Consider the following 20830-nt stretch of genomic DNA (forward strand, 5'->3'; position numbering starts at 1 on the left):
AAAGTTTAGTAGTCGAGACAAATAAGGTGTTGCTGGTGAGAAACAACTCAAATAACATTCTTATTCCGATAAATGATACTTTCTTCGATGTGCTAGTTTGTGCCACACAGTGCAACTGTTGCATGCAGGGGCTTAATTAATTTGCTTAGAAGAAATATCATAAATGAATAACAGAATTGTTTTAGCAGATACTACCAAAATAGTGATTATTAGAACCAGCACTTTTGCTATTCATAAATTTATCATTGAAGATTTTTTCTAGTTTCTTGTGTTTCTGAACTATACAGTGGATTTTACTCTTTCTAATATCCAAGTCCTACTGCTACTACTTCACAAAATTTCATGTGCAAAATTTGAATTTGCACTTTGATACAATTCATCGTCTTAAGCGGGATGTGAGATCAACAAACACGTCCTCTTTGCAAGGTATTGTGAGACCACCCATCTGATGATCAAAGCCAAACTGTTCTTCAGCTTGAGTTAACAAGTCTTGAAATAAAGGTTGGCTCAAGTAAGATATTGGCATGACGAATCTCTTCTTCTGGCTCTCTCCTACATATACTGCACAATGACCTTTTGGAACACCTCCGGAATTTGAAAACCTCCTCAAGATTCTAGTACCTTGAATAATCGGACTCATTTTGATACCCATAGTGAGATACTTTGTAACTTCAAACGATGACTTAAAAAGAAAAAGAATGAATGATTTTGAGAAATACACAACAAGTGAGACTTGTGTTTTGCATAAAAAAACTTTCTATGTATGTGTATGTATACAAAGTAGTGGTAATTTTCATATACAAAATAAATGTCAAGAGAATTTGGTGGCCACTGGTGAGAGACAATTGCACATGAAGCTTCACATGGTTTTGCTTACCCTGTTATTGTCAAGTATTCAGACAATAAATTTGTTGAAAAACAACATTAGGCCCCAATTTTATTTTATGGATACCCTTAAATAAAATCGACAAGGTTTAATGAAGTTGATGCCAAGATGGAAATCTACATGACAAAGAAGAGAGCAGAACATGGTTTTGCTTCTCACCAGCAATTGTTCATTTAATGGTCTCAAATTATTGGCATTGGTGAGAAGAAACGAAGAAACTTATTATCTTTTAAACTAGCTTCATCCACAAATTTAAGGCCCCATATTAACATGGTCAACAGGCATCAGCACATGGCTTTGCCTAACAAACTTATCAGCTCCTCTTGTATAAATAAGCCCTCTTCCTTGAGCGTTTTCATCATCAAGCACAAGCATTATCAATTCAACCATCAAAAGTCTCTAAATTTCTTATTTACTTTCTTGTTTTCAATCTTCTGGAAAAGAAAATGGCAATGATAAGTACCAAGAAACTCATCAAAATGGTTAGGAAATGGCAGAAGTTTGCAGCCATGCAGAGGAAGAGGATTTCATTTCCAAGAAATGGCAGTACATCCTCATCACCTATAGTTGAAAAAGGACATTTTGTAGTATATACAGTCGATCAATTTCGCTTTGTCATTCCATTGGCTTACCTTGAAAATGAAGTCATTGAGCAACTCTTAAACATGTCTGAAGAAGAGTTTGGACTGCCGAGTGGTGGCCCTATTACATTACCTTGTGATTCAGCCTTCATGGACTACATCATTTCGCTAATAAAAAAAGGCATAGCTGCTGGAGATCTTCACAAAGCGTTGCTCCTATCAATTCCTTCTTCTAGCTGTTCGACTTCTTCTTTGCACCAAGAAAGTGGAAACCAACAGCTTCTTGTTTGTTGAGTCATAATCAACATTTTTTCTTATTACACTCTAGCTTAGATAGGACATAGAATGAAGAACACAATTGTAAAGCGTATCATACAGATTCAATATTCAATAGTATTTTATCAGAGAAGATTTACCATATCTACATCTTTCACTTTTACATTTGGTTATGAGAAGACTTAACAATCTAATCCTGGATTAGTACCTCTTATGTATTAACACCACTACGATATCAATTCTTCATTCAAAGGTCCCAAACTATTATTATTTGTGAGAAGTTCCTAAGTGTTATTCTGCAAGCAAATGAAGAAAGAAAGGAAATCTGCAAGACTTTTTCACAAATTTAAGACCCCATATCAATATCCAACAGAAATCAGGCTTTACTAAAGTATCGCGTGGCTTTGTCTTCCAAGTTAGTGTCAGAATATTAAATTAAACTTGTTGAACATAATAAGATGTCCAAAATATATTTGTGCAGAAACAATTAGGTGAAAAAACAACTGCAGATGCTGAAGAACCTAAATGATGTCCAAAATATATCGCGTGGCTTTGTATTTCAAGCTATGATTTTTAAATCTAAATGATGATCTAAGAACAAACAAGAAACAAATAATTTTGAGGAATGCTCAAATAATTTTTGTGTATGTGAATATATAAGTTTATGGCATTCAAATGATAGTCTTATTCCACTAAATGATACTTCCTTCGATGTGCTAGTTTGCGCCACACGGTGCAACTGTTTCATACAGGGGCTTAAATATTTTTTGAAGAAATATTCTAAATGAAAAACAGATTTTTTTTGCAAATACTACCAAAATAGTGATTATCAGAACCAGCACATCTGCTATTCATAAATTGATCATTGAGGAAATTTTCAAGGTTCAGGTGTTTCTGATCTATACAGTGGATTTTTCTCTTTCTAATATCTAAGTCCTACTGCTACTACTTCACAAAATTTCATGTGCAATAGAATTTGCACTTTGATACAATTCATCGTCTCAAGCGGTATGTGAGATCAACAAACACGTCTTCTTTGCAAGGTATTGTGAGACCACCCATCTGATAATCGAAGCCAAACTGTTCTTCAGCTTGAGTTAACAAGTCTTGAAATAAAGGTTGGTTCAAGTATGATATTGGCACGACGAATCTCTTCTTCCGGCTCTCTCCTACATATACTGCACAATGACATTTGGGAATACCTCCGGAATTTGAAAACCTCCTGAAGATTCTAGTCCCTTGAATAAGAGGACTCATTTTAATACCCATAGTGATATACTTTTGTAGCTTTAAATAAGTGACTTAATAAAAGAAGGATTTTGAGAAATACACAGAAATTGAGACTTGTGTTTTGCATAAAAAACTTTCTATGTATGTGTATATATGCAAAGTTAGTGATAAGTTTCATATCCAAGTTTAATAGTGTAGAGGATTTGGTGGCCGCTGGTGAGAGACATTGGCACATGAAGCATGGTTTTGCTTACTCTGTTATATATTGTCAAGTATTCAGACAATAAATTTGTAGAAGAATGACATTAGTCCCCGCATTTATTTGAAATAAAATCCACAAGAATCAATGAATTGATGCCGAGATGGAAATCTAAAGGTCACCTATCTACATGACAAAGAAGAGAGCAGAACATGGTTTTGCTTGTTACCAGCAATTGTTCATTTAATGGTCTCAAATTATTGGCATTGCTGAGAAATACCAAGTATGCCTAATTGATTAAAGAGAAGAAAGGAAGAAACTTATCATCATTTATTTTCAAACAAGCTGCATCCACAAATTTTAGGCCCCATATCAACATGGCCAACAGGCATTGACACATGGATTTGCCTTCGGTAGTTAGTGACAAACACTTTAGCTCTAACTCAAGGCCTGTCTATAGCCTCCTTATATAAATAATTCCCCATTCATCTTCATCAAGCACAAGCATTATCAATTTAGCCATCAAATTTCTCTAAATTTCTCATTCAATTTCTTGTTTCCAGTCTTCAAAGGAAAAATGGCAATGCTCAGCGCTAAGAAACTCATCAAGATGGCCAGGAAATGGCAGAAGTTTGCAGCCATGCAGAGGAAGAGGATTTCATTTCCAAGAAATGGTAGTGATGCAGACAGTTGCAGTACATCTTCATCTTCTATGGTTGAGAAAGGCCAATTTGTAGTATATACAACTGATCAAGCCCGTTTTGTCGTTCCCTTGGCTTACCTTGAAAATGAGGTCATAAGGCAACTTTTAAGCATGTCCAAAGAAGAGTTTGGGTTGCCGAGTGGTGGCCCTATTAAATTACCCTGTGATTCAGCCTTCATGAGCTACATCATTTCACTAATCAAGAAAGGTGTAGCTGCGGGAGATCTTCACAAAGCAGTGCTCCTCTCGATTCCTTCATGCTGCTGTGCAACTTCTTCTATGCACCAAGAAATTGGAAGCCAGCAGCTTCTTGTTTGTTGAGTTAAGGCCCACAATTTTTTGTACATGGTAGCTCAAAAATAGGTTTTAGAAAGGCGGACATTGAAGAGTACACAATTGTAAAGAACATCATACAAATTGAATACTACTTTATTTGAAAATTTACCATATTTCCTATTGCATATATTTTGATCAAGATTTGAAATACAAAATATAGAAACCTAAATCAAAATCTGAGATCCGACCCTTCTTCCGAAAAAAGGGAAGGAAAGGGAGAAGAATCTTCTCAAATGGATCCCTCTTGTTCTGTTTAGTCCAGTCCATGCATTTATTAACTGAGAAAGAAATCCACCAGGGCAAAAATACTAAAGATGCATAGAAAAGAGGACTGAGACACGGCCTGAACTCCCACGGGGGGAAGCAGTGGGGAATCTTGGACAATTAGATCCACCCTATCGATGAACACTCAAACCAGACTCGCCCAGCCTTTTGGGCACATGGATGCGAGAACCAATCCGAGTAATCAACCGCTTTTTCAATTCTTTTGAATTCATTGATCCTTTTCCGCTTCCGAGAATCCCCCACTTCTTCCACTCTAACCAGGACCAATTTAGTCATGTTTTCATGTTCTCACTATTCAATTTGGTTATGAGTAGTACTAACAATCTAATGTTGGATTTTAGCACTTCCTTGATTGAAGAAAAACTAGATGGTATGAAAATTTGAAACAAAGGAGATCAAACGATCAACATTCAACTGCGTCTCAAACCCAAACTGTTTAGTCTCAATTATATGAATCAACTTTATGTGTTATGTTCTAATCAGGTTCCATTCACTCCCATAAAGGTCTCAGTCCATTCGGTCGTCAATTTAATGAAGAAAATAATAAACTCATTATCTTCCATCCTTTGAAACAAGATTCATCCACAAATTTAAGTCCCCATATCCAGAAGGTATACTGCATCAGGCTTTGCTGAGGTATTTTCATTAAGGTGGCAGAGGTGATAGACAACAGCATTTGAAGAATAAACTTGTTGAAGAAAATAATATGTCCAAGTATATTTATGGTATTTTCATAAGAAATTAGGAGATAAACTACAATATGATCTAACGGATCTTGAAATAAAGGTGGATTCAAGTATGTTATTTGATTAGACTTAATAAATGGAGTCGTTTTGATACCCATTGTTTCAAGAGACAATTCTATTATTCTATAAAATGACCTAAGAGAAAACAAAAACAAATAATTCTGAGAAATGCAGACAGCTCAAAAATTCTAAAAGAATAACGGAATTGTCTAGAAAATATTACTGAAAGAGAGATTAATCTGAACTAGAACATTTTCTATTCATAAATTGATCATGGAAGAATTTTCGAGGTTCGTGTGTTTCTAAACCATACAGTGAAAGTTCCTCTCTCAATCTACTCATTCTAATATTTAAGTCCTACAACTTTACAAAATTTCATTTGCAAAAGAATTTGCACTGTGATCCTACTCACAATCTCCACAAGCGAGATGTGAGATCAATGAATACATCCTCTTGGCAAGGTATTGTGAGGCCATCCATTGGATGATCGAAGCCAAAATGTTCTTCAGCTTGAGTTAATAAGTCTTGAAATAAAGGCTGGTTCAAGTAAGATATTGGTACGACGAATCTTTTCTTCTGGTTTTCTCCAACATATACTGCACAATGACCTTTGGGGACACCTCCGGAATTTGAAAACCTCCTGAAGATTCTAGTACCTTGAACAAGGGGACTCATTTTGATACCCATAGTGAGATACTTTGTAACTTCAAATGATGATTAATTAAACGAATGAATACACATCAAGTGAAAGTTGTGTTTTGCTTAAGTTGATTTCTATGAATGTGTATATATATGGGTTAGTAGAAAGTCTTACATCCAAATTTAATGGTGAGAAGCAATGGCACATGAAGCTTCACATGGTTTTGCTTGCTCTGTTAAGACAACAAATTTGTTGAAAAACAACATTAAGCCCCACATTTATTTGAAATTACTATACACAAGAATTGGTGAAGTTGATGCCAAGATGGAAATCCAAAAGGTCACCTATCTACATGACAAAGAAAAGAGTGAAACATGGTTTTGCTTCTTACCAGACATTGTTCATTTAATGGTTTCAAATTATTGGCATTGGTGAGAAGTAATAAGTAGATTACAACTAATAGGCCTAATCGGTTGTTCATCAAAGTAAACTAGCTTCATCCACAAATTTTTGGTCCCATACCAACTTGGCTAACAGACATAAGCACATGGCTTTGCCTTCGGTGGCTAGTGGCAAGAACTTCAGCTCTATTTTGTATAAATAATCCTTCTTTCATGAGCCTTTCATCATCAAGGACAAGCATTATTCAGTTCAACTATCAAAGGTTTTTAAATTTCTTTTCTACTTTCTTATTTTCAATCTTCCAACAAAAAAAAAATGGCAATGCTTAGCGCTAAGAAACTCATCAAGATGGCCAGGAAATGGCAGAAGTTTGCCGCTATGCGGAGGAAGAGGATTTCATTTCCAAGAAATGCTAGTGAGGCAGACAGTTGCAGTACATCTTCATCCTCTATAGTTGAGAAAGGCCATTTTGTAGTTTATACAGCTGATCAAGCCCGCTTTGTCGTTCCATTGGCTTACCATGAAAATGAGGTCATTAGGCAACTTTTAAGCATGTCCGAAGAAGAGTTTGGGTTGCCAAGAGGTGGCCCTATTACATTACCCTGTGATTCAGCCTTCATGAGCTACATCATTTCACTAATCAAGAAAGGTGTAGCTTGCTGGAGATCTTCACAGAGCAGTGCTCCTCTCGATTCCTTCATGCTGCTGTTCAACTTCTTCTTTGCACCAAGAAAGTGGAAAACTACAGCTTCTTGTTTGTTGAGTCAAGGACAACATTCTTTTTGTAAATCTAGCTCAAAATAGTTTTTAGAGAGGCGGACATTGACAAGTACACAATTGTAAAGTACATCATACAAAATTTAAATACTACATTATTTGAAAATTTATCATTATTCATGGCTTTTACTTTTCAGTTTGGTTATGAGAAGTCCTAACAATCTAATCTTGGAGTTTTCTAAAACTAGTACATTCTCTCGATCTCACTTTAATCCCAGTTTTGGAATACAGACATACACATCTTTAACTAATAAAAGAAAATTTGACAAAACCCAGAAGTTATGGTAACTTCCTTTGTCAATCTCCTCTTTCCAATATCTTCACGAATTCATATCCCAATTGAATTCAACAAGAACCAAAATCTTGTGGTGCCAGTTTCATACTTGAGCCAACCTATATTTCAAGACTTGGTAGTCAAGCTGAATAAGTATATGTTAATATTCAATATATGCAGTATATGTACCAAGAGGTCATTCTACGCTGCCTATATCGTACTTGAGCCAGCCAGCTTTATTTCAACACTTGTTGCTCAAGCTGAGGAAGATACTGGTTTTGATCATCAAATAGCTGGTGTCAAAATCCCCTTCAAAGAGGATGCTTTCTTTGATCTCACTTCTCGGTTGGGAAGGAATTAATAGGGGATTTACTCCCATTTTACTATCAACAATTTGCGCACAAGTAATGGAAAAACTTAGTACCGAGACGAAGAGAGAATCTTTGACCCCTGAGAATGAATGTAATTCCAGTTTATTTTTTTCTATTGTCAAAGAGATGGCATCACATTCCGGAGACTAGTATATATATACATGTTTATGACAAGTTTCATATCAAAATATTTAGTGGTGGTCAAGAGAAATAGGTGACCACTATAGTGAGAGATAATGCCATCTGAAGACTCATGATTTACATAAAGGACACTATTGAAACAAAATTCACAAGAATAGATGAAGATGATAGCTTTTCCTGGACCACCTGATTTAAAGATAGGGTGACAGAGACCAAAACAGAATAGCCACATGATGACTTTAATGAAATGGTTTTTCTAGCACAAGTAGCCAAGATGATAGTCAAGTGTCCCCTATCTACATGAAAATGAAGGGAGAAGAACATGGTTTTGCTTCTCACCGGCAATTGTTCATTTAATGCTTTCAAATTATTGGCATTGGTGAGAAGTACCATTTATGAGCTGATATTATAGCTAATAGGCCTGGCTTCATCCACAAATTTTAGGCCCAATGCCAACTTGGCCAACAAACATCGGCACATGGTTTTGCCTTCAGTGGTTAGTGACAAGAACTTCAGCTCCATTTTGTATAAATAATCCTTCTTTCATGAGCTTTTTCATCATCAAGGACAAGCATTATCAGTTCAACCATCTAAAGTCTCTAAATTTCTTTTCTACTTTCTCATTTTCAATCTTCCAAAAAAACAAATGGCAATGCTTAGCGCTAAGAAACTCATCAAGATGGCCAGGAAATGGCAGAAGTTTGCCGCTATGCAGAGGAAGAGGATTTCATTTCCAAGAAATGATAGTGATGCAGACAGTTGCAGTACATCTTCATCCTCTATAGTTGAGAAAGGCCATTTTGTAGTTTATACAACTGATCAAGCCCGCTTTGTCGTTCTATTGGCTTACCTTGAAAATGAGGTCATTAGGCAACTTCTACGCATGTCCGAAGAAGAGTTTGGGTTGTCAAGTGGTGGCCCTATTACATTACCCTGTGATTCAGCCTTCATGGAGTACATCGTATCACTAATCAAGAAAGGCATAACTGCTGGAGATCTTCACAAAGCGTTGCTCCTATCAATTCCTTCTTTTTGCTGTTCGACTTCTTCTTTGCACCAAGAGAGTGGAAACCAACAGCTTCTTGTTTGTTGAGTCAAGGCCAACATTCTTTTTTGTAAATCTAGCTCAAAATAGTTTTTAGAGGTGGACACTAAATAGTATACAATTGTAAAGCACATCAACAAATTGAATACTATTTTACTAGAAAATTTACCATATTCATGGCTTTCAATTTTAAATTTGGTTATGAAAAGTCCTAACTATCTATTGATCGAAGAATGACTAGAAGATATGAAAAAATTTGTGAAACCCAAACTGTAATTTTGTGAAACCCAAACTGTTTAGTCTCAATTATATGAATCAACTCTATGCATTATGTTCTAATCAGATCCATTAATTCCAACTATAATAAGTTTGTCTTTTAATTCAATTTGGGAGTTTTCTAAAGCCAGTAAATTCTTTAAATCTCACTTTTTTTCCCAACACATACATACAAATCTTTAACTGATAAAAAGACAGGTCACCAGCAGCGGACATAATGCTAACTATAGATTCTTTTGCATCAATTATTCTATGTTCTCAGTTAAGTCCACATTGTCTCCAAGAGGTTGTAATACTTTGAGCACTCTATGCGATATTTGGTTTAACTCATTCTTTCTTACCATCTTCCAACATCATATATATAATTGCACCTTTGGATTTCCGTGCTCTCAAAGGTCCATTAGGATATGGCTTGATAGATTCGACGACTTTCTCTCATATTATCCTCTATATTTGCACTATATGCACCTACTTCAGGGTTCAACCTCTAACAATAACTTCAAAATAAATGTGATAAGATGCTACAATAAGCAAGTAGCCATATGCACATTTGTTTCTTCCAAAATAGATTTCAGGAATAAGTAACAAAAGTAGCTTATATTAAGATTATATCATCACAACAAAATCATTAACTTTTGTAATTTCGTGTTACTTAATATCTTCTATTTATTTGATTTCCTTGTTCGTCAATCTTCTGAGTCTGTACATGTCCCTCCAAATTTCCAACACTCCTTATCTTATTCATTTGTCTACTTCTTTAGTGGAAATCCAAGTTTCACGACTGTGTAGAGATCCCTTATCAACATGACAAAGCAGACAGCACCACTAAGATATCAATTCTTCTTCATTCAAAAGTCTCAGACTATTATTATATGTGAGAAGTCCTCCATGTTATTTGGTGTCATAATTAATAGGTCCATTCAGTCGTCAACCAAATGAAGAAAGAATGGAAGTCATCATCTTACATCTTTTTGGACAAGATTCATCCACAAATTTAAGGCCCTGTATCAACATATCCAGCAGGCATCAGGTTTTGCTGAAGTATCTGCATTAAGGTGGCGGAGGTGAGAGACAACGACATTTGAAGACCTGAAGAAAGAATGAAAGTTTGCAAGTCTGGCAACTAGTATGTGTGTGTATATATATACAAGTTTATGACAAGTTTCTTATCCAAATAATTAGTGGTGGTCAAGAGAAATAGGCCGGTGACCACTGGTGAGAGACAATGGAGGATAAAATTTCATTTTGTTTTTCTCTTCTCTTCTCATGATTTGTAATATATTACTCTTAAAATAAAATCCACAAGAATAGATAAAGATGATGATTTTTCCTAGACCACCAGGTTTAAAAATAGGGTGAAAGAGGCCAAAACAGAATAGCCACATGATGACTTAAATGAAGGGGTTTTTCTAGCACAAGTAGCCAAAATGATAGTCAAGTGTCCCCTATCTACATGAAAATGAAGGGAGAAGAACATGGTTTTGCTTCTCACCAGAAATTGTTCATTTAATGGTATCAAATTATTGGCATTGGTGAGAAGTACCGCATTGGTGAGAAGTACCATTTATGAGCTGATATCATTGCTAATAGGCCTAGCTTCATCCACAAATTTTAGTCCCCATGCCAACTTGACCAACAAACATCGGCACATGGTTTTGCCTTCGGTGGTTAGTGACAAAAAACTTTAGCTCCATTTTGTATAAATAATCCCTCTTTCATGAGACTTTTCATCCCCAAGGACAAGCATTATCAGTTCAACCATCAAAGGTCTCTAAATTTCTTTTCTACTTTCTTATTTTCAATCTTCCAAAAAAAACAAATGGCAATGCTCAGCGCTAAGAAACTCATCCAGATTGCCAGGAAATGGCAGAAATTTGCCGCTATGCAGAGGAAGAGAATTTCATTTCCAAGAAATGATACTAATGCAGACCGTTGCAGTACATCATCATCCTCTATAGTTGATAAAGGCAATTTTGTAGTTTATACAGCTGATCAAGCCCGCTTTGTCGTTCCATTGGCTTACCTCGAAAATGAGGTCATTAGGCAACTTTTAAGCATGTCTGAAGAAGAGTTTGGGTTGCCAAGAGGTGGACCTATAACATTTCCCTGTGATTCAGCTTTCATGAGCTACATCATTTCACTAATCAAGAAAGGTGTAACTTCTGGAGATCTTCACAAAAAACTGCTCCTCTCGATTCCATCATGCTGCTGTTCAATTTCTTCTATGCACCAAGAAAATGGAAGCCAACAGCTTCTTGTTTATTAAGTCAAGGCCAACATTCTTTTTGTAAATGCTAGCTCAAAAATAGTCTTTAGAGAGATGGACATTGAATAGTACACAATTGTAATGAACATCATACAAATTGAATACTAGTTTATTTGAAAATTTACCATATTCATGGCTTTCACTATTCAATTTTGTTCTGAGAAATCCTAACAATCAATTAACATTCAACTGGATCAAACCCAAACTGTTTAGTCTCAATTCTAATCAGGTCCATGCATTCCAATTATGAGAATATAAGTCAAAAGACAGCTCATCAACGCCGGATGTAATTCTTACCATATTTTAATCCTAACTAGTAATTAGTATTACATTTACAGATTCTTTTGCATCCATGTTTTATGTTCTCAGTTAAGTATGCATTGGCTCCAAGAGACTGCAATATTTTGAGCTCCCTATGTTATACACATTTGGTTTAATTCGTTCCTTCTTACCATCTTCCGACATCATATAATTGCACCTATGGATCTCCGTGCTCTTGAAGGTCCACTAGGATATGGCTTGATAGATTCAGATGGCCTTCTCTCATTTTATCCTCTATATTTGCACCATATGCACCCACTCAGGGTACAACCTCTAACAATAACTTCAAAATAAATGGGATAAGATGCTACGGTATGCAATTAGCCATGTTTACAATTTTCCCAAAATAGATTCGAAGAAATAGTAAGTCACAAAAGTAGCTTTTATCAACATATCATCCTATATTATTAAAAGTCGGAAGCTCTAAAGTACAAAGTTAGATGACCATTTTTGAAAGAAATTCCGAGCAAGGATGTTGCAGCTCGAAACAAAGATGTTTCAACTGCAGCCAAGGCAGACTAGAGGGAGACTAAGCTGTTGACATAGGGCAAGCATCTCGAATTATGAAATTAACCCGGAATGCATTTTGTTGCATGAGACTTGAAATCATACCAAAAGGCTTTACCCCGTCTCCAGACCACCAACATATTACTGTCAACATGTAAAACTGAGCAGTCCCCTGCTACATTCCCAACAATTTTACTATCAAGAGCAACCTGCTGTTTTACTGCCCACATTTTGGTTTGGCTTCCCATTTGCATTGTATTTGAGTGGACATTAATTATCCAAAATGTTTAAGCTGATTGTATTACCATAGACATTCGTCTTACAGATCTTTCCACTAAACTCACCCAAAATCCCATGAGTATCATAGTTTTGAAGGAGCTGTGACCTCACCTTTGTTAGATCAAAGGCAAGAATACTAGGAGTACCTGTAATTGTCATCCAGTAAACAACACCATTCACATGAAATCATTGAATTTTGTAATTTTTTGTTACTCAATATCTTCTCTTTATTTGCTTTCCTTATTTGTCAATCTTCCGAATTTGTACATGTGCATTCCTGTCTCAGGGTACCTGATTTCACAACATGGAACACAAGTAACGACGAGTTCACTTTTGTCAATCATCAAAACTACATGCCTAGTCTCCCAATTTGTCTTCTTCTTTATATTTTTACCCTTTTTATTGAAAATCCATGTTCCACGACTGTGTAGGGATCCATTACTTACATGAAAAAGCAGACAGCACCATATGGTTCGATAAAATTAATCCACCACTAAGATATCAATTCTTCATTCAAAAGTCTCAGACTATTATTATATGTGAGGAGTTGTCCTCAATGTTATTTGGTGACATAAAAAATAGGTCTATTTAGTCGTCTACCAAATGAAGAAAGAATGACAGTCATCATGTTACATCCTTTTGAACAAGATTCATCCACACATTTAAGGCCCTATATCAACATATCCAACAGGCATCAGACTTTGCTGAAGTATCCGCATTAAGGCTGCAGAGGTGAAAGACAACGACATTTGAAGACCTGAAGAAAGGATGAAGGATTATAGAAATAACCAAGTTAAAGTTTGTTGCAAGTCTGGAGACTAGTATGTGTGTGTGTACATATAAAGGACACTGTTAGAAAAAATGCACAAGAATAGATAAAGAAGATGACTTTTCCTGGACCACCTGGTTTAAAGATAGGATGAAAGAGGCCAAAACAGAATAACCACATGAAATGGTTTTTCTAGCACAACTAGCCAACTTGATAGTCAAGTGTCCCCTATCTATATGAAAATGAAGGGAGAAGAACATGGTTTTTTTTCTCACTAGCAATTGTTCATTTAATGGTCTCAAATTATTGGCATTGGTCAGAAGAGCCAAGTATGAGCTGATATTATAGCTTATAGGCCTAGTTGGTTGTTGATCATAGTGAAGAAAGGAAGAAACTTATCATCTTATATTTTCAAACTAGCTTCATCCACAAATATTTGGTCCCATACCAACTTGGACAACAGACATAGACACATGGCTTTGCCTTTGGTGGTTAGTGACAAGAACTTCAGCTCCATTTTGTATAAATAGTCCCTCTTTCATGAGCCTTTTCATCATCAAGGACAAGCATTATCAGTTCAATCATCAAAGCTCTCTAAATTTCTTCTCTACTTTTTTATTTTCAATCTTCCAACAAAAAAAAAATGGCAATGCTCAGCGCTAAAAAACTCATCAAGATGGCCAGGAAATGGCAGAAGTCTGCCGTTATGCAGAGGAAGAGGATTTCATTTCCAAGAAATGCTAGTGATGTTGCAGTACTTCATCCTCTATAGTTGAGAAAGGCCATTTTGTAGTCTATACAGCTGATCAAGCCCGCTTTGTTGTTCCATTGGCTTACCTTGAAAATGAGGTCATTAGGCAACTTTTAAGCATGTCCGAAGAAGAGTTTGGGTTGCCAAGAGGTGGCCCTATTACATTACCCTGTGATTCAGTATTCATGAGCTACATCATTTCACTAATCAAGAAAGGTGTAGCTGCTGGAGATCTTCACAGAGCAGTGCTCCTCTCGATTCCTTCATGCTGCTGTTCAACTTCTTCTTTGCACCAAGAAAGTGGAAAACGACAGCTTCTTGTTTGTTGAGTCAAGGCCAACATTCATTTTGTAAATGCTAGCTCAAAATAGTTTTTAGAGAGGCGGACATTGACGAGTACACAATTGTAAAGCATATCAGACAAAATTTTAATACTACTTTATTTGAAAATTTACCATATTTATGGCTTTTACTTTTCAATTTGGTTATGAGAAGTCCTAACAATCCAATCTTGGGGTTGTCTAAAACTAGTTCATTTTCTAAATCTAACTTTTATCCCAATTTTGGAACACAGACATACAAATCTTTAACTAATACAAGGAAAATTGACAAAAAAACTGAAGTAATGGTAAGTGTAACAACCAAAACTAAATTTTAGTCCGAACTAGTCAGTATTACGTGTATGGATTCTTTTGCATCCATTGTTGTATGTTCCCAGTAAAGTCCGCATTGGCTACAAGAGATTTTTTTATATTTCCAGGATTGTGTGATATATGGTCTAACTTGTTCCTTCTAATCAACAACATCATTCTATTGAATCTATGGATTTGTGCATCTGAATGTCCACGTATTATTATATGGTGGATCATATTAGATGACCTTCCTCATATAATAATGTATATAATAATGTATTGTTGCACCCACATTAGGGATCGACGAACTCCAATAATACTACAAATACTCCTTAAGTCCCAAATAAGGTGGGGTCAACTATATAAATTCTCACTCACTATATTGCTCCATGTAAACTCATTGCAGACTAGCTTCATTTCAAATGTAGAAACATATTGAAAGTTCTCTAAATCTTTGGCATTAGGTTACAATATCGAGTAAGAAGCTACAAATAGATTGGATAAGATGGAATTAGCAATTTAGTCACACTAAATGACACTTTCTTGAATGTGCTAGTTTGTACAACACAGTACAGTTGTTGCATGCAGGTGCTTAATTACTCCGTTCAGTAGAAAAATTCCAAAAGAATGAACAAAATCGTTGAAGGGAATATTGCCAAAATAACTTCTGCATTCATAAATTGATCATGGGACATTTTTCTGAACTATACAGTAAAAGTTCCTCTCAATATCCTCTTTCTAATATCAAAGTCCTACTACAATACAAAATTTCATCGTGCAAAAGAATTTGCACTATGATAAAATTCATGATCACATGCAGAATGTGAGATCAACGAACATGTCCTCTTTGCAAGGTAATGTGAGACCACCCATTGGATGATCAAAGTCAAACTCTTCTTCAGCTCTAGCTAAGAAGTCTTGAAAGAAAGGTTGGCTCAAGTTTGATATTGGCACCACAAAACATACAGTGTGTGTATATACACAATTTTCATATTGAAATATTTAGTGGTGGTCAATGGTGAGAGACAACGGTTTTGCTTACTCTCTAAAGCATTCAAACATAAATATGTGAGACCACCCATTGGATGATCAAAGTCAAACTCTTCTTCAGTGTTAGCTAACAAGTCTTGAAAGAAGGGTTGGCTCAAGTTTGATATTGGGACCACAAAACATACAGTATCTGTGTGTATATATACAAGTTTCATATTGAAATATTTAGTGGTTGTCAAGAGAAATACGTGACTACTAGTGGGAAACAATGGCAGATAAAGTTTCAATGGTAAGAGACAATAGTTTTGCTTACTCTCTAAAGTATTCAAACATAAATATATTGAAGAACAATATATGATGACTTTGCCTGGACCGACCAAGACCAAAACAGATAGCCACATGATGACTTTAATGAAGTGATTTTTCAAGCACAGCTAGCCAAACTGATAGTCAAGTGTCCCCTATCTACATGAAAATGAAGGGAGAAGAACATGGTTTTGCTTCTCGCCAGCAATTGTTCATTTAATGGTTTCTAATTATTGGCATTGGAGAGAAGTACCATTTATGAGATGATATTATAGCTAATATACCTAGCTTCATCCACAAATTTTAGGCCCCATACCAACTTGGCCAACAAACATCGGCACATGGTTTTGCCTTCGGTGGTTAGTGACAAAAACTTCAGCTCCATTTTGTATAAATAATCCCTCTTTCATTAGCCTTTTCATCCTCAAGGACAAGCATTATCAGTTCAACCATCAAAGGTCTCTAAATTTCTTTTCTACTTTCTTATTTTCAATCTTCCAAAAAAACAAATGGCAATGCTCAGCGCTAAGAAACTCATCAAGATGGCCAGGAAATGGCAGAAGTTTGCTGCTATGGAGAGGAAGAGGATTTCATTTCCAAGAAATGGTAGTGATGTAGACAGTTGCAGTGCATCTTCATCCTCTATAGTTCAAAAAGGCCATTTTGTAGTCTATACAGCTGATCAATCCCGCTTTGTCGTTCCATTGGCTTACCTTGAAAATGAGGTCATTAGGCAACTTTTAAGCATGTCCGAAGAAGAGTTTGGGCTGCCAAGAGGTGGCCCTATTACATTACCCTGTGATTCAGCCTTCATGAGCTACATCATTTCACTAATCAAGAAAGGTGTAGCTGCTGGAGATCTTCACAGAGCAGTGCTCCTCTCGATTCCTTCATGCCGCTGTTCAACTTCTTCTTTGCACCAAGAAAGTAGAAAACAACATCTTCTTGTTTGTTGAATCAAGGCCAACATTCTTTTTGTAAATCTAGCTCAAAATAGTTTTTAGAGAGGCGGACATTGACGAGTACACAATTGTAAAGCACATCATACAAAATTTTAATACTACTTTATTTGAAAATTTACCATATTCATGAGTCATGGCTTTCACTTTTCAATTTGGTTATGAGAAGTCCTAAACATCTAATGTTGGATTTGAGCACCTCCTTGACAGAAGAAGGACTAGATGATATGAAAATTTGACACCGAGTAGATCAATCAATCATATATTTATATAAAAGAGAACCCTTGGTCTGCCTACGTGGCACCACCATAAACCAGGATTCCCTTTTAAATTTATTTATTTCCAAAACTAGCCTTCCCTTTTCATGAAAAGTTGTGACTTTTATGAAAAGTTGTGATATTTATGAAGAGTTGCGACTTTCATGAAAAATTGTGACTTTTATGAAAGGTTGTGACCTTTTCAGAGGTTGTAACTTTTCCAAAGAGTTGTGACCTTTCCGATAAGGCACAATAAACATTTGTTCACACTACCCTATATTGTCGATAAATGGAGGAATTTCCTGCCACTATAATTTGTAGGTTTTTTTTCCACTAGAAGGTAGTCAAATTTAAATACATTAATTAAGTTTTTATGAAGTTTGTTTCATTCCTGAAAGTTTTCTTCCTCCTATTTCATGGAGCTTAATCTTTACTATAAGTCATAGTCATTCAGCAAGGATGATAGAAGATTGATCTTTTTTTTGTCCCTTTCTACAGGTTTCTTCATATAAACAAAGAAAATTGATTTCAATTGGAATGCGATATTACTACTCTTTGACCTCTCAGTTCACAACTCCTAACGCTTCTGAAATGGTTGATGGTTGAATTCATTACATTTGGTTCTTTAGTAAACAAATCTTTTATTTCTGCCACTATTATTTGTATGTTTTTTTCGAATTCAATTACATTAATTAAGCTTCTTATGAAGTGCATTTCAATCCTCAAAGTTTTCTTCCTCCTATTTCATGAAGCTTAATTTTTTACTATAAGTCATAGTGATTCATGTATCTATTGCAATTTCTTTTTGCCATTTTGGTGACTCTTTCTGAATTACTAGTCTTTGGGAACATGTGTTGCACGTTTGTCCCAAACAATAATGTATTCATCACATCTTCCACATAATCAATAAATTTTGAGAGTTTAGAAATTGATATTATGCAATCTAAAAATTATTGTAAAGAAAGAAGAGATTCTGACCAAACAAATATAATGAATCATCAGACTTCTCACATATAATCATAATTATATTTTGTCATGAAATTTGAGAGAGGATAAAAATGAAAAACATAAATATAATTAAATGTGATAATACATAGATGACGAAAGACTAAGTTGCTCGGACTCGGGTGCGGGTGTCCGATACGGGTGCGGATCTAGAGGTCGGATCCTTCATGATCTAATTTTTAAAATTCGGCAATATGGATCCATGCACGGATACGGGTGCGGGGATTCGCCTAAAAATAATTAAAATATCTAAAAATGGAGTTATAAAATCTAAATTATAAGATATTATATGGAGAACTTGAGGAGAAACATGGAAGGAGATTAAATGGAAATGAGTGACATAGAAATTTCTATATAAAAGGTGTTCCATTTTCTTCAATTTCACCTTAGCTTTTGTATTGATTATAGGAATCATTAAAATTGTCCAAACTTTCCCCATCGATTTTTGCAAAGTACCCAAAATCCGTTGACCAAATCGGACACAAATCCCACACCCACGTCGTGTCGACACGGGTGCTGCACCAAAATTAAAGAGTTCGAGCAACTTAGAAGAAGGAATCAAATAAAAGAAGAAAGTTTGAAATCAACAATTGAACACTACTATTTCTTATGATTTATCTCATATTGTCCAATGTCTTAATTTATAAGTTTGCAAGACCAACGTTTTTCTTAATTCAATATGAGAAAATGAAAAGATAAGAGTTTAAAATTTAATTTTATAAATGAAGGGTTTTGAAACCATGATATTCATTATCATCTTTTCTTAATGTCTTTCTCATTTAAAAGTTGATTCAACTTTGGACTTAACACCTTCCCACTTTAAGTATTTAGTATAAAATATATGGTATTTTTTAATATTTAATTAATTAGATATTTTATTTAGAATATGGGTAAAATGGTAATCCAACTTTGAAGTTGGAAGCTTCCCACTTTTAATATAATATGATGTTCAAAATTACTGTGAGGATGATTTAAAATTTATCTTCTCTTTTGTCCCTTTCTACAGGTTTTTCTCATATACTTTTTGGGAAAATTGCTTGTGGGTTGTGCTATATTTGATAGCACACAACAACAAATATCTGACAACTATTACGGAACCAATGATGAAGTTTGTTAAAAGAACCAAAATGATTGATCTCTTGCTTGCCATAGTTAGGATATTATTTTGATTGTTTTTTTCTTAGGTACAAACATTTTGTATGCCATTGCACTATTCCTAGAACTAGAATATTTGTATAGAGACAATTAGTCCACATCTTTTATCGCAAGTTAACTAATTTGTCATATTTCTTCTTCTCTTCTTTTATGGCATAATAAGAGATCAAGTTTTCGTGAAACTAACAAATGTCCAAAATACACTATAATAAAAATAATTTTTTTCGGCAATAAATATGCATGTTCACGAAGAGTGCTACAGCCTTTACCGACATTAATTAATTGTCATTAGATTCAATGTTGCTATAGACTTTAGGGACATTTATACAGAGTACTAATTGCCTCTAAAAATACATATTTAGCGATAATTAAGCTATTAATTGTCATTAAAGATCATTTTTGTTGTAGTGATAACTCATTCTTTTGATAACATTTTTTATTTTTTGGATAAAGAAGTAATAACTCTTTCTTTTGGCTTCTTTCAATTAAATTTGTGAACTGTAAACTTGGATACAACCCGAAAGACTATCTTTTTGAAAAATATGTTAACCAACATGCCTTTTTCTTCTTGATTGTTAGGAAAGGAAGGTCGTCTTTTATATATATATATATATATATATATATATATATATTTGTGAGTTCAAGTGCTCACAAAATTATGATGTGAGATTTTAATATGTTGTGTCAAAAGTTTGGTTTAGAATGTCCGTTCTGAACATTCAGATGCCACCTACTGCTTGGTTGATAATTGCATTAATTCATTGTAACTGCATACTATAACCATAACAACAACTATGGTTTAATCCAAATAAGTTGGGGCCAGTGATATGAAACCTTAAAAATAGTAATGACTATTTTGAGACAATGACAAAAAACATTTATGATAATAACAATTTTAGGGTCACTTTTAGCATATACTTGATATGGCATACAATAATGAAAAAGAAATTGATAGAGGTTCATAAGAAAGGTGTCCAAGGTCGTCCATTTGAATTTAGTTAATTATGATATTGTATGGACGTGATGTTCCACTTTATAGTGTTGTTGTTCGACGCTTTTTGGTCTCTTTTTTAACGTCTGATGTTGTTTTTTATAACTTCTTGGAATTTAAAAAATTTCATTACTTCTGACCAACTATTTCCAGGGAGATTTTCTTAGACTTATTTCTTATACTTAAAATCTCTCTATGACTCATAATTTTTGTATAACAAAAATGAAAATTTAAAAAAAATAGCACTTTAACATTTCGGAGGAACACTTTGCCTTAAGATAAAATGTTCTTGACAATGTAGTGTATGATTTGAAAATATGAATATTACCGAATGATCAGATGTAAGCTTAATAAATTAGTTCAATCCCGTGCGAAGCACGGGTAATTTACCTAGTTAACAATAATTCAGCTATCTCAAACCCAAACAGTTTAGTCTCAATTATATCAATCACCTTTATGCATTATCCTCTAATC

The 20830-nt window shown here is 34.9% G+C and overlaps 7 protein-coding genes and 3 pseudogenes across 8 annotated transcripts; 7 read left to right on the forward strand and 3 right to left on the reverse strand.

The window, feature by feature from the left end:
- Positions 1-136: 136 nt before the first annotated feature.
- Positions 137-3208, reverse strand: LOC125866916 (auxin-responsive protein SAUR21-like; annotated as a pseudogene).
- On the reverse strand, positions 224-736 carry LOC125866934 (auxin-responsive protein SAUR21-like). The gene has a single exon (XM_049547325.1). The coding sequence runs from the start codon at positions 650-652 to the stop codon at positions 377-379; it is 276 nt and encodes a 91-aa protein (XP_049403282.1). The 5' UTR covers positions 653-736; the 3' UTR covers positions 224-376.
- Positions 1261-1891, forward strand: LOC125866932 (auxin-responsive protein SAUR68-like). The gene has a single exon (XM_049547322.1). The coding sequence runs from the start codon at positions 1333-1335 to the stop codon at positions 1759-1761; it is 429 nt and encodes a 142-aa protein (XP_049403279.1). The 5' UTR covers positions 1261-1332; the 3' UTR covers positions 1762-1891.
- LOC125866925 (auxin-responsive protein SAUR68-like) lies at positions 1263-17081 on the forward strand. Its single transcript, XM_049547316.1, has 2 exons — positions 1263-1281; positions 16448-17081. Exon 2 carries the CDS (start codon positions 16499-16501, stop codon positions 16943-16945), a length of 447 nt encoding a protein of 148 aa, XP_049403273.1. The 5' UTR covers positions 1263-1281; positions 16448-16498; the 3' UTR covers positions 16946-17081.
- On the forward strand, positions 3680-4312 carry LOC125866924 (auxin-responsive protein SAUR68-like). The gene has a single exon (XM_049547315.1). The coding sequence runs from the start codon at positions 3750-3752 to the stop codon at positions 4194-4196; it is 447 nt and encodes a 148-aa protein (XP_049403272.1). The 5' UTR covers positions 3680-3749; the 3' UTR covers positions 4197-4312.
- On the reverse strand, positions 5477-5986 carry LOC125866933 (auxin-responsive protein SAUR21-like). The gene has a single exon (XM_049547323.1). The coding sequence runs from the start codon at positions 5927-5929 to the stop codon at positions 5651-5653; it is 279 nt and encodes a 92-aa protein (XP_049403280.1). The 5' UTR covers positions 5930-5986; the 3' UTR covers positions 5477-5650.
- On the forward strand, positions 6514-7149 carry LOC125866919 (auxin-responsive protein SAUR68-like; annotated as a pseudogene).
- LOC125866915 (auxin-responsive protein SAUR68-like) lies at positions 8332-11555 on the forward strand. The gene is made up of 2 exons (XM_049547309.1): positions 8332-8442; positions 10936-11555. Exons 1-2 carry the CDS (start codon positions 8393-8395, stop codon positions 11432-11434), a joined length of 549 nt encoding a protein of 182 aa, XP_049403266.1. The 5' UTR covers positions 8332-8392; the 3' UTR covers positions 11435-11555.
- On the forward strand, positions 8402-17066 carry LOC125866920 (auxin-responsive protein SAUR68-like). Of its 2 annotated transcripts, none has more exons than XM_049547310.1 (2): positions 8402-8991; positions 16996-17066. In XM_049547310.1, exon 1 carries the CDS (start codon positions 8494-8496, stop codon positions 8938-8940), a length of 447 nt encoding a protein of 148 aa, XP_049403267.1. In that variant the 5' UTR covers positions 8402-8493; the 3' UTR covers positions 8941-8991; positions 16996-17066. The 2 variants fall into 2 exon arrangements, with proteins under 2 accessions (XP_049403267.1, XP_049403269.1); XM_049547312.1 differs by lacking the exon at positions 16996-17066 and adding an exon at positions 14442-14502.
- Positions 10898-14512, forward strand: LOC125866931 (auxin-responsive protein SAUR68-like; annotated as a pseudogene).
- Positions 17082-20830: the final 3749 nt, after the last annotated feature.

This window comes from Solanum stenotomum, chromosome 6 (assembly GCF_019186545.1).
Source record: "Solanum stenotomum isolate F172 chromosome 6, ASM1918654v1, whole genome shotgun sequence".
Taxonomy (NCBI): Eukaryota; Viridiplantae; Streptophyta; class Magnoliopsida; order Solanales; family Solanaceae; genus Solanum; species Solanum stenotomum.